The 14,055-nt window shown below is 31.2% G+C and overlaps 1 protein-coding gene across 1 annotated transcript in view; it reads right to left on the bottom strand.

The window, feature by feature from the left end:
- The window catches only part of LOC118181527 (uncharacterized), a 218,835-nt gene that overhangs the window by 59,934 nt on the left and 144,846 nt on the right, over positions 1–14,055 (bottom strand). Inside the window, exons 21-25 of the mRNA XM_085809773.1 lie at positions 12,722–12,773; positions 12,374–12,491; positions 10,369–10,460; positions 10,134–10,238; positions 1,816–2,036 (exon numbers count right to left, since the gene is read on the bottom strand). Of these exons, the coding sequence (XP_085665899.1) occupies positions 1,816–2,036; positions 10,134–10,238; positions 10,369–10,460; positions 12,374–12,491; positions 12,722–12,773 (588 nt within the window). The remainder of the gene's footprint in view (positions 1–1,815; positions 2,037–10,133; positions 10,239–10,368; positions 10,461–12,373; positions 12,492–12,721; positions 12,774–14,055) is intronic.

Below are 14,055 nucleotides of genomic sequence, written 5' to 3'. Positions count from 1 at the left end.
TACAAAGCATTAAATGCTCTGAAGCTTAATTATATACTTATATTGGGTAAATCTAAACAAGTCGGCAAAATTTTAGGGCCTGATAGAAAACAGCTATACAAGTAATATCCATGATAGAATGTATGGTCGGAACGCAGGTGGTGAAAAGTTAAAGGGTAGTTTTCAACTGTCACATTTAAAGAATTAATACTAGAATGAGAGGAGACACTTCAGAAAACATTTTATTAACAGAATAATTCATAGAAATTGCTCAAAAGATCTTCCGCCTGCTGTAATGCTGGCTTCACATCTGCGGGATAGGGACTGATGCACATTTGTGAAGACCCTAGGCATTTCCTTAATAACACTGGTAACAACGTAGATCCTGGCAACTAGATCCATATTGGTTTCAATGAGGCACTTGTAGATTAGGCTTTTCATATGGCTCCATAGGAAAAAGTCCAAACACAAGAGATCCAGTGATCTTGGTGGGCAAGCTATGGAACCACCTCGACCAAACCACTGACCTGGAAATTTCGTGGTTTGTATAACCAGCAATTCTCTCAGCAATCCATGGTAGAAAATGCCATTAGGTGCGAGTTTCGACCCTTTTTATACCATTTATTTACAATGCCACCCAGTGGCTCGCCGTTTGCATTACGACCATACATTTTATGATGAATATTGCTCGTGTAGCTGCCTTCAATCCCCCCTAAAATTTTGCTCACTTGTTCAGATTCACCCTGTATATGCATCTATTACAGCATATCATGTATGCTCAGTCTCAGTCTTTGATACGATCAATGCTCAGTCTTTGATACGATTAAGTTTAAATTCTATAACAACAACAACAACAACAAAAAATCAATTATTTCAGCATTTTCCTTTCTTTACAAAACAAACTAAACAATTCTAGGTCTTTAAATGCTACAATCATAGCTAAATACTTTATACTTTATCCATGCATCATAAAGCATGAGTTATTTCCTTTTATATGTTTGTTCGTTTACTAAATTTATATCAGAGATTTCATATTTATGCTCCATTCACGGTTGTAAAAAATTCTAACACAATGAAGATTAAATTGGGAATAATATTAATGTCTTTAACTGATTTTAATGAGAAATTAACATATATTTTTAGCAAAAATCAGTAAAGTACCTATTTATTTTCACAATTTAAGAACACCATTTTGAAATTTCACACATATTTCCTGAGACTGCAGAATTGAAATTACAGTAAAAGTTTAGCTTTAAATCATACTCATTTATCTATCTTACTTCCAAGCTTACCTTGCTGTCTGATAAGGATTTTTTTTTGGTAGGTATTGACAGTTATTGAAAGAACACCATTAAATGCTTCCCATTTGGATAAAGGTGATATGTTAATTCATAAATATTAATAAATTTCTAAAAGACATATTTTAACATCTTGTAAATAAAAGTATAAATAGAGTCTTTTGTTGATAACCCAATTTACAAATGATGTAAGAAAAAAATTTAAAAGTGGATGAAATTAAATGAATGCAATGCAAATAAATTAAGTAATTACCTTAAAATACAGTCAAAATTTCACTAAAGTCTGAGAGAAGGCGCAAAATAAGCAAGTGGCATAAATGAGTATTGCATAAGCAGTGTGATATACTCATAATTAATTAGCGAAGTTAATAAACATCATCTTTTCGCAATGCATTATTTATGTTTAAAAAGGTACAATCTGCATACAAAACAATGTGACTCATACATAAGTAAACATCCATGTATTTCAACACCATGCATATCTATTTAGTTGATACCATTTACACACAATGAAGCATAGTACAAAGAAAATACTTACGATAAGGGACTATCTTTATGGACGCCTAGCTTAGCTAAAAATGTGTTTGGCAAGCTTGGAAATGCTACATCAGACACAGAAACAAAAGGAACATCCACGGACAGAGGTAAATCAGGTGCTTCATATTCAAAACTACCTTTAGCAGACTCAGTTTCTGAATTTTCCATTATTTCAGGCATTAAAGTCTTTGATTTACTTGCATCTTGTTTCTTTTGACTAGTCTGATAAAAATAACATTTTTTTATTATATTAACAGAAATACAGTTTACCAATTTTATTTATTAAACATTTTTGTGAAATTAATAAATAAGATCATTACAAAATTTCATTAAAAAATTTTGCTTCATATGAAATGAACATAGATCAGATATTACTCAGATTTATTAAACATAGGTACGAAGCATCATTAAAAGGTATTACTCAGGAATTTAAATTATTTCTCAAAGACTATACTACATAAGCAGGTAAGGATTATCATATAGTGATAAGTTTAAAAAAAGTATGATTTGTTAAAATGTACAAAGGTAATCTGCATTATTATTTTTGGTATCAAACACAGCATTTTCCTACAAAATGATCAGTAAATTCTGGAAGGTTTTACTCTACTCAACAGCTGTACAGATGACCTTAAAAGATTCAAATGGCAGAATTCTTAATGTTCATGCATCACATCTGTCGTTGACTTTCCGCTTGGAAACTGATACTATTAACTGTAACTTGCATAACTGCAGACAACTAACAATGGCTAATTATTTGAACGATTGGTTTTAATTCTTTTTAGTGATGATGTGTTCAAATGATTCAAATGCATGAAATGCCCAGAACTTGTGATGAAGAATTTTCTGGCATATCATTTTGAATTCACCACATTAAAATAAAATATAAAATTAACAACAGACCGCAATATCTAATCTAAAATGTACATATGCCCAGTCAAAAATGTACTTGAATAACATATGAATAAAAGCTGAAAATACAGGTATGAAATCATTTTTCTGTACAAAACAGACTAAATTTTAGGAACAGAAATGCTAATTTTACATTGCATGCATCTAACATGGAAAATTGTAAATGTATCTCATATGATTATTTAATTTAACTTTCAAACAAAGTAAAATCTGGGCTGAACAAGTAATGAATACTTAAGACAAAGAGGTGAGAAAATTTATTTTATATAAAACGACAGTTTTTTTAAAATAGTATGGCACACTTTATGTACTTTAAGAAACAGCAAATGTCATTCCGATTCAGAAATTATGGACTGGAAGACATCAAATAAAAAGTGCTCTATAAAAGGTGACTCTTTATCTCAATAAAACAGATTGCTGATTCTCAATAAAACAGATTGCTGATTCTAAAACTAATACTAAGAATTAGCAAGTCAACAGTGTTAAATTAATTTGTGAGCACCATAAAAAAATATCTATGAAATATATAGCTCCGTTTGCATGGCTACGACTTTCCATTTCATGGGAGTGCAGATGATTACTGAGGACTAGACAAGCACAGTAAAACTATGAAATGTTTGGTAAGTCTTGATCTCTAAAAAGTATAGTATGAAAGGGAGGTTAATTTTTTTTTAGTTGATAGGAAAAAGGATTTACATAGTAACCTAATGCATCACCGATTAGTAACAATATGCTCTCAAGGATAAGATTTTAGCAACTGAAAACAATACCACTTTTTAGAGGTATTAAAAATGTATTTATAAATGTGAAATATACTAAAAATGCCTCAAGTTATTAGCAGCTACAAGATTTTAGGCTGCTGTATCAATAGAGGGTTGTACCAAAGAATATTAGAACACACATGACAACAACCCTTCTAAAAAGGAAATTAGGATTTTAATATTTGTCATGTTAACAAAGAAATATGCAATGGATTCTGACACCTGTTTATAGAGATTTATGATTTATAGAGATTTATTTATATTCTGATTTATAGAGAACAAAAACAACTGCTATTTTACCAATAAGAAAATATTAGCATATAAAGAATTACAGTAATTAAACCCATAAAATCTCATATGTTGATTGACCCAAGAAAAGAGAACAAGCCAAATTTCAATTTTTAATTGCATCTGACTTCCCATATTTTCTCTTTTGTTTCGAAATACTTTTTATTAATGTGAATTTATCATACACTATTGCAGGGATCAGCAAACTGTAGCCTACCATCTATTTTAATAAGACCTGCAGCTTAATATCTTTTTTACATTAAAAAATTTTAAGTACATCAAATTCCAGTCCAATGCAAATGTCCATAGTCAAGTTGGCACTTACTGACTATCAACACTCCATGATATTTTTATCTTTTCATGTTGTTTATTACCAGCCATTGCCATGACAATCTCAGAACGAGATAAGAAGAGAAAAGTGGACTTTAAATATTATGTTTTTAAAGTAGAATGGAATGTGTTTATTTTGTCACAGAATTAAATGACAACAATACAAACTTAATGCAATACATATTGAGTATCATGTTAAATTATTATGTATTGTATTATAATACTTGTATTGTGTTACATATGTTACTCATATTGAGTTATTAAGTATTGTATTATGTTTATTATTTAATGAATTAAATTATCATGTAAGAACTCTACTTATTATGTAATTACATAATAGCTGTGCAAAAGAGCAAAATATACCTCATTACCAAAGTAAGTACTCAACACAATACCCCAAAAATAACAGAAAATGAAATATCACTAAAACTGGAAAGTTTAAAATGTAGTGCTTCATCACAGTGCAGTTTGTTTAAACCTGCACTGTGATGAATACACTGTGATGCCTACCGACAGATAGCCTTATTAAGTATAAAGTGATAATGAAGCAAGTAACTAAAATAAATTTATGAATTGGTATTTATTAGCTACAAAAGGGAAACCCTATACTGATGGCGAAATAATTAAATAAAATTTGCTTCTGGTAGCCAAAGAACTTAGAGAAAATGAACTTGTTTCAATCTGTTAGTCTTTAAGTTAGAACAATTGTTAAAAGAGTTGAGGAGAAGAGTTAACTAAAAGACAAGGGGAAAAAATAAATTGGTTTTCATTGTCTGTTCGTAAGTCAACAAATATTTCTCCTCCTACCGAATTGTAAACAACATTTATTCAAAGGCTCAGTACTCAGTTTGAGGTGACTGAAGAATTAGGTTCTATGAATAGTAGGCATGGAATAACTACAGATGAAGATATTTTCAAGGAAATTGATAAAGTGCTATATTTGCAATGGAATCATTTGAGATGTGCCACAACTAATTGATGGTCATAAAAATATATGTTTAACATGGAAACGATTAGTTGGACAGATTTTTAAAGCTTGTGAAGGAGCTTAATGTTCAAAACTTCTGGTAATTCTTTGCTTTATTCATTAGCAAGCTTCTTGCCACAAACACCTCACTATGTCATGTATTATTGAACCATTTGTGTCTGCAGTTAACTTTATTCACTTTCGTGGATCTAATACACTGTCAGTTTTGTGATTTTCTATTAGAGATTGAAGCTGATTATCCTGACCTTCCCTACCAAACAGTACTTTGAAGGGTCAGCAACTGAAAAGTTTTATTGAGGTTTTTAAACTTGGAAAAGTAATGGAAATGTTTCTAATGAGAAAAACTGCCCACAACCACTATTATTGAACACTACGGAATGTCTACAAAAATTAGCATTTGCTTTCAAATATTAGCATAACCCAATTCCCCCCAAAAATTCATGCTGGATAAATTTTCTGAACTTAAATTACAGTTACAACAGCGTTTTTTGGATTTTGATGCAAGTACAAAAGACATTTCCATATTTTAAAATCTATTTGACTGTACAAGTGAGGAGTTTCCATCAGCCTTCAGTAAGAAGTCATTAATCTGCCAAATGATATGATGCTAAAAACAGCATTATAAAAAATGGATCAAACTGAGTTCTATTATTATCTTTTGGAAGATTTAATACAATAAGTTCAAATTATATGCACAGAGATTTATATCTGTATTTGAGAGTACTTAACAGGTGAAAGGTCCTTTTCGAAAATGAAGTATGAAAAGTTGCAATACAGATCATTATTAACAGATGACCATTTGCAAAGAACTTTAATAATAAGAAGTACTGATTTCGAACTTCCATATGATGAAATACTATCTCAGGACGAAAAATTACATTCATAGCATTAGCACAAAATTTAACTTGCCATATTTATTAGCAAAAAAAAAAAAAAAAAAAAATTATTTGTCTTTTATTTTTGTGTAAGAGTCAAAATGTGTATAAATATTACGTAAAAATAATTCTTTCTAAAATTTTTTTAACCTCCCTGCCCTGTTTTTAGCCAATTGAGCCTACAACTTTTACAATTCGGCTCTTTCAAAGAAAATCATCTGTCAATCCCTGCATTAGTACAAAGTTTGAAATCCAGACATCCAATATCTGGAATGATCTAATGTTCAGACTTCCCAACCATCAGCTATTTTTTAAAAGAAATTTTTTGCTAAAAGGGACACAGACAGTACAGATTTCAAGAGCAGTGCTTGGTAAAATGCTTCACACATGTGTAGTAAACAATTTTTTATAACATAGCATGTGAACGGTCCTGATTTCTTAATTTCACTTTGATACTAAATAAAACATCTCCATACACAAATACATCACAAGCTACAAGAAGTATAAATACATCTCAAACCAAAAATTCTATCAAAGTTTGTTGCTGATTTTGCATTTAATGAATATCATATAACCCTTATGCAAACCTGGTAAATAATTTATTATTAGTTTTTGCTTTCCTCACCACATTACTATTAGCCTATGGCAGCTTGAGAAATGACTTGTGCAGCAGTGTCTACATCAATTTTTGTTTTAAATATCAGCAATTACATACAAAACAGCATGGTAACCTTTTAAGCTGACATTATACTTGGCTACGATTACAAACTTAACACTTTACCCACCGATTGCCTATTAATTGGCTTTTTATCGCCAATGCCTACCGACCGATAGCCTTATTAATCGGCTTTTTTCGCCAACGCCTACCGACCGATAGCCTATTAAACGGCTTCTTTTCATCAATGCCTACTAACCGCTTTTTTTCTCGGGGCTACCAAAAAATAGCCTATTAACAGCTTTTTTTCTCAGGGCTACCTAAAAATAGCCTATCAATCGGTAGCCATTGCAATAAACAAATGCCATTTGCTATATCATCTGCATTTTATTATTAGTATTGAGGTATATTGTTCACTTGCATTAAATTCGTGGCTTTGTAAACTCCCACATTTTCAAACCATTTTTTAAAAATTCACCGTTCACGATGAGCGAAAAAATGGCTCTGGAGAGTTTAATTTAAATGATTTATCAAACTGTCCTGACAGTTATTCAGAACAGGGAGAATCTGCAGCTGAGCGGCCGGTCGGATGTGCGTATGCTGTTGAATCACTAGCGGTCGATAAAGTGTTAAGATAACTGCACTGAGAAGTGTTAAGTATGTTGTCGCCCAAGTTTTTTGACGATAAACCACGGAAATTCTACACCCAAGGAATTACGAAACTACCCGAAAAACCCGAAAAATGGCAATAGATCATGGATAATAATCATCAATAGGTATTTGATTAAAATTTATTTTCAATAAAGAAAATTTTTGTTCAAAAATGTACAAAAAAGTACAGAAACTTTTTATATGACCTAATATATTTCTGGGATTTTAGAAATTAAATGTGTCAAAATTCTTCTGGCATACTACATGTAACAGAATTCTGAATTTAAGAATGTTATACATAAATAAATCACAAAATAATATCACTGAATGACAAAGCAGGGAAAACAACCTTGAACTATTCCAATTTTTTTTTTTTTTTTTAAGGGAAGCTGAAAGATGTCGAAAACCAGAAATTTTACAATTAAATATCTGTCAATTTTTATTGTATGATAATCAAACATTTTCTTTTTTTTGCAAAATGAGTACAAACTTTTGACTAAGAGATTGTATATAAACTTAGATTTCCTAATATTTGCATCACTTAAAACATTTTTCTTATTAGAATATATCTTTTTATGGACATGGTGTGCATTAGATTCTTACATTCATTAACATGTGTTTTCTGACACAAATTCACACTTTTATTAAATAACATGCTGATTTTGTTTCATGCAGTTCATTTCTGCACATCAAATACTAATTTTTTTGTAAAATTTATGAATTTCAGAAAGTTACACACATGCAAATCACAAAGGAATAACACTGAATGAGATTAAGGGGGAAACCTTGAAATATCATAATTTATTTTTTAAATGACCCCCTCAAGGGCAGCTGAAAAAGACTCAAACATCATAAATTATGCAATTAAATTACTTTAAATATTAATTTTAGTTATTAGCATTCAAAGTTTGTCGCTAGCTTTCTACTTGGCATTTAGAATAATTGAGCTTGATAAAATTTCCTGTTAATGAGAGTTTCTTAAAATTCTTTAATGATAACATGACAAGTATTTTAGAAATTTAAAGCATGGCTTTACTAATTCTGCATTTTAATACCAATATTTTTTTATTAAAAAATATATTAACCCTCTGAGCATCCTGGCTTTTTGGATCTGTCATGAAGACCCGAATTTAAAGAGCTTTTATTAGCTAAATATGTATATTTCAATATTTTAGTCTCTGTTTTCCTAAACTTGCATTCATCAAGATGTCATTTATATTATTAATGAAAGTAAGAAAGCAAATTATTTGAAATTATAAGCTTATATATAACATGAGACAAAAAATCTCATGACTGGATAAAGGTGGTCATGGCACACAGAGGGTTAAATATTTCATACTGTATATCTTAAAAGTTAGACATATAGTATAAAGACCCTTTTGCAGTTACCAAATATAAATAAAAATTTCTTTCAAATTAATTCAATTATCAAATTCTTAAAATCTTTTGCATTTTTAAACACAATTCTAATTTAAAAAATATTAATTCCATATTACTTTTAAATTAAAATATTTAATATAGCAATCTATTAAATTTTGTTGAGAAAAATGAGCTGAAGAAAAGCATCATCAAAGTAAATCTGAATAACATAAAATATGTGTTTTCTAGATTGAGAATGATCAGTGGTGTCAATCTTACACTGAATAAGAATTTCTGCTTTATACACTTACATTTATTCATATTTCTTACACTCAGATGGTAAGCAAGTTTTCATAGATTACTACTCAAAAAATTTTTAAATGCTACATAAAGCTTTCTTAAAAAAAAAAAAAAAATCAGAAAATGTGTCTAAGCACTGTTTTCAATTAAGCTGAAAATGCAAATCCTGTAAAAAGAAAGCAAGACAATTTTTAAAAAGTGCAGTATTGTTAAATATAAACCAGACTGTAATTTAGGTTCTTAATACTTTAAGAACCTAAATTAAGAACTTAACAATTTGATGTTACTCAAAATAATAATAAATAAAAATAAGGTAAAATAATACATATGTATATAGATATATAATTAAAGACATAAAGTAAGAAATTTAGAACTAATATTTCACAAAGACCAGAAATTGAATTTCATAATTAATAAATTTCAAATAGTCATATAAATGCACCAAAGAATTTTAAAGTGTTAAAAAAATAACATTTCAAAGAAGCAAAATCCCACTCCAAAAAACTTTTGAAATTTAATGAAAAATGAAGAAAAACAGAAGAGGAATTCAATCAACCTCAATGTCGCTTCATCCGGGGGGGGGGGGGGAAGAGGAACTTTGAAATTAAATGAAATCTCTCTTCTACAGAAATCCTTGCTTTTCTGTATCCAGAATTAGCCAATGAATCATTTCAATGTATTTTAATTATAAGAGTTCACCCAAAAATTCTGGCTCTTTCCTAAACCAAGCGAAAAGAACATAAATTCTAATTAAAAAAATTAGAATAATCTTAAAAAAAAAAAAAAAAAAAAAAAAAAAAAGAATTCTTTTTCTTTTTAAAAGAATTGAAAACAAAAATGAAAAAAATTGAAAACGAAAGTGAAAAAACAATATACTTCAGTGAAAAATTTTGTAGAAGAGAGATTTCAATTACTGACATTAAGAGATTGGTCATAAAATAAAATAATGAAGTTTCCATTTTCAAAGGAAAAAACAAACAAAACTTATATAAGCCTAATTATAATAATTTTCAGGCAATAAACTCTTGTAATCAGGAAAAGACTTTATGCTCAACTTGTATAATCACTGAAGCACATTGGCTGTTAATAATAAATTGCTAGATTACTTATGGAATTATTTAAACATAATTGCATCAGGTTTTCATTTATTATTACCCATCTCACATAAAATAAAGTTAACTAAGAAAATATATTTAAGCTTACCTCTTTCAAATGTGAGCTGTGACTTGAATCATTATCTCTAGCAGTTTCAGCTCCTTTCTTGCCTTGAAGATTCTCAGCCTTTAGATTATGATTTGCTTCAGGCTCCTTTATAATGTAAGGAAAAGATTATATACATGGTATATATTAACTATTACTTATTAAAAACATATAATAAGTAATTACCAAGAAAAAAAGGTCATAAAATTAAAATTGGTTGAATAAAATTTTTACTTACAGATGGTGATGGAAGAAAGGAGTGCACATCTTCCTGCTCATCAAAATCGAATGCAGGGTACCGAGGGATACTTAACTGAGAATTTGGTGAGCCTATAAGAAAAAATATTTTAACAAACTAACAAGAGACTGAGATGTTTGAAAACTTTCTTGAAATTGTTTAATCATATTGTAATCATGTAAATAATTCAAAACCTACCCCAAAATGAAAATATATAGATGATGAAAAATATTAATACAAAATATCTAAAATTCTATTACCAAAAAATTTCTGAAAGTTTGTGCACAAAATGTCATACCATTCAGTCACCAGATAACATTTTAATATTATATATTGAAAGTTAAAAATGAGTATTTCTGTCCATGAAAAAATCTGGTAGATGCCAGAAATCAGTGTCGGACTCTAATTTACTGCAACACAGCAGCTTGCAAAATGGCAGATAAAGGTCAGCTGAGTGTTGCACAGAAGGTGAAAGTTGCAAAGTTTTTTTGAAAAAATAAAGTGTTTAGTGTCGGAACAAAGATATCTTCATGCACACTTTTGTACAAAATAGATTGCTTGTAAATGGACCATTCACAGATTGTGTCAGCAAATGTAAACTACTGCTTCTGTATTCAAGAATAATTAGTGGCATTCATCACATGTCCACCTGAAAATAACAACAGGTCTTTCTTTACACATTCAACGGTTCATGCAAGATGAAGCTCATCCCCATAATTGCAAATGTTATACTCGATTTCTTGTGTGAGATGTTTAATGTGCATGCAATGTCACACTGGTTTGCTAAACTTTACGATGCTGAGAGATAGTGGTTCCTGCATAACAATCCAAGTGACTTTTTAATGGGATTTTTTTTCCAAAGAAAAAGTATGTGCAAGGATGTAGAGACAACTAGACATTTTATTTCTGAACAGGACACGAAAAATGCGAAGTGCCCTAGCCAGGATTCAAACTCTGCTCTGGACTTTCTGATTGCTAACTGGATATGCTCCCAATTACATCATAAACCACACGGTATGGAAGTAGAAAATACCTTACGTTGTCTTCCACTTAAAGGGCGACTGAGGAAGAAGGGGCTTAATCGCAAAATACTGGTGGTCACAAACTACCATCCACCACTTTTTTTAAAAAAAATTCAGGTGCTACTGTTGAGTCACCAGAATTTTGAAGCAGAAAACATGCAAAATGTATTATACCCTCGCAATGATTCCAATTACGGATTTTACTAGGCTAGCTGGATGAGCTTTCTAATTACACCAGAAAAGCATGTGTCAAGGAGGGAGATAAAAAACATCATAACAAAGCTTGCAAATGTAGCGAATCTCAAGGCTCTTATATAACAGATGGGTCGTGTAATTTCGGAACACGTGCGCCGGAAGTTTGTGACACATGTAAAAGTTTGCCAGCAAGAAGTTGTGAAATGAAATGTTGGAGACATTTTAAACTAAACTCAGTTTCTGTGCTCAGACATTTAACTATGCGTTTATTTTGTAATATTTCAATTGTAGGTTATTTCGAAGCAGGAGACATGAAAAGTGAGCAATGCTCTCGCCAGGACTCTCGAATACGCGCCGAGTGGGTTGGCCATTACACCATGAAAGCATGCTAAGATGGCGGGAGAAATACCTTATGTACTCTTCCTTTTAAAAGGCGACTGGGGATTGGGTGACCCAATCTCCAATCGCCTGATGGTGGAGAATCATCATCCACTACCATTTTCTTAGTTCGCGCGCCGCTGTAGACATTAAGATTTTTTTTTATGATGAAGATATGAAAAATGCGAAATGCCCTGGACGGGACTCGAACGTCGGACCTCTCGAATACGCGCCATTACACCACGAAGGCATACTAAGAAGGCGAGAGAAATATTTTATACGAAGATAAACAAATGTGTGATAAACAAATGTGTGATAAACAAAACAAAACGGTATGACAGTTCATGCAGCGCTGTGTAAATGAAACCCATATTACGATTTATTGACTGGACAATAAATTTTCCATTTACCTGCACCAGAACCTCTTCGCATACTTCGTTGCGAAATTTTAAAATTTTCTTTACTTCCATTTTTATCATCAGCCATCCGTGACTCGCTGTCATTTTTAGTCCTATCAATATTTAGGGCCTAACGAAGAGAATAAAAACTGTTAAAGGATTTCAAGCGAAATTATAAATTTCAGAACATATTCCAGTTCAGTATATATATATATATATATATATATATATATATATATATATATATATCTAAAAAGCTTTATCCTATTAAGTGTATTAATCAGTTAAACTGTATGCTATGCATTAATAACATAATACTATTTACGACACAGAAAGATATAGAAAGTAGTAAACACATACAGGAATCGAACTTCTTTCCAGATCTTTTTTCTCCTCTCCAGCATTCTTTAACCTGCAAAATGGTCAAATTCAGTAAATTTAAGAGTTAAAGAAATGATAACTATGGAGGGAAAACTCTGAAAAATAACCAAAACATCACGGTGATACGGCTAAAAAATTAAAAAAAGACTATTCTCAAAACAGCATACAAGATAGAAGTAATTCAAATAGGAGATCAAAATTTTTTCCCATTTCGGCTTTGTACCATGCATTTCACAAGCGTGGTTAAGCGCAAACCACTAAAATAAATGTAAGTAATTTATAAACGAACAACAATACGTATGGGAATTAGGATCTCATTTTCTAGGTCTGCTTTTAGGCTAGTTAAAGCAAATTTTAAAGCATTAAAAAAAGAACCTATATAATAAGCAAAATGAACATGCATGAAGTGTTACGTACTAAATAAGATTAAGTCATAGCCTAAGACATGCCACATACACTGCTGGTCGTTAAAATTGCTACCCCATGAAGTTAACAGTTAACAGAATCATATTTATTTAAAATATACATTATAACGGAAGGATGAAATGAATAAAATATTAGTTTATGTTCAGATAGCGAACATGCAGAAATCCATACCGCACGCACCCGTCTCTGGCAACAATAGCAACACTTATACAGCAAGGCAGTTACGGAGTATTGCGGTCTATGTGTCTTCAGTTCTATGCCAGATTTCATCTGTGGCATTGGCTGACGGGCACTCTCTCTGCAACCGCTGATGTTTTCATGTGGCAAGAAATCTGGAGAACGCACTAATCAAAAAAGGTGTCATACACCCAGTGCATTAAGGAAACATAGAACAGCAAAGGCAACATGTCCTAGTGAAAAGTAGGGAGATAGAGGCCTTGAAAATAACGGTACAACCATGAGAGTTACAATCTCAATAATGGGCATGGGTGATCGAATGTATATCCAATGTATACCCTACACCATCAATCCAGGTGCTATGCTGGTTTGAAGATCAAGAAAACAAGCTTCTAATGTTTGTTTTCCTCAGTGCTTCTACAAATAAGTTAGTTATCATGCTGCTGTAAGCAAATTCAGGATTCGCAAGAAAGGACATCTCTGTGCATCACTGAAACTATTATTTCAGATGCATTTTTGTACGAAGCGTCAAGGAAAGCGAAATAATTGTCGCCTTGCTGACAATCCGAGGCATTGCAGATGTTTGACAACTTGAAAGCATCCACTTTTTTCTAACCCAGGGTATGTGATGTAGCACTATGATGCGAACAAGATGTCTGCAACCTCAGACACTGGTGAGTGGGAGATGTTGAGATTCCGAACATTGTTAT

The sequence above is a fragment of the Stegodyphus dumicola genome, chromosome X2 (genome assembly GCF_044657685.1).
Source record: "Stegodyphus dumicola isolate Sdum_Otavi_A_Nest chromosome X2, ASM4465768v1".
NCBI lineage: Eukaryota > Metazoa > Arthropoda > Arachnida > Araneae > Eresidae > Stegodyphus > Stegodyphus dumicola.
The sequence above is the reverse complement of the archived record's forward strand: the minus strand, read 5'-3'. Positions and strand labels throughout refer to the sequence as shown.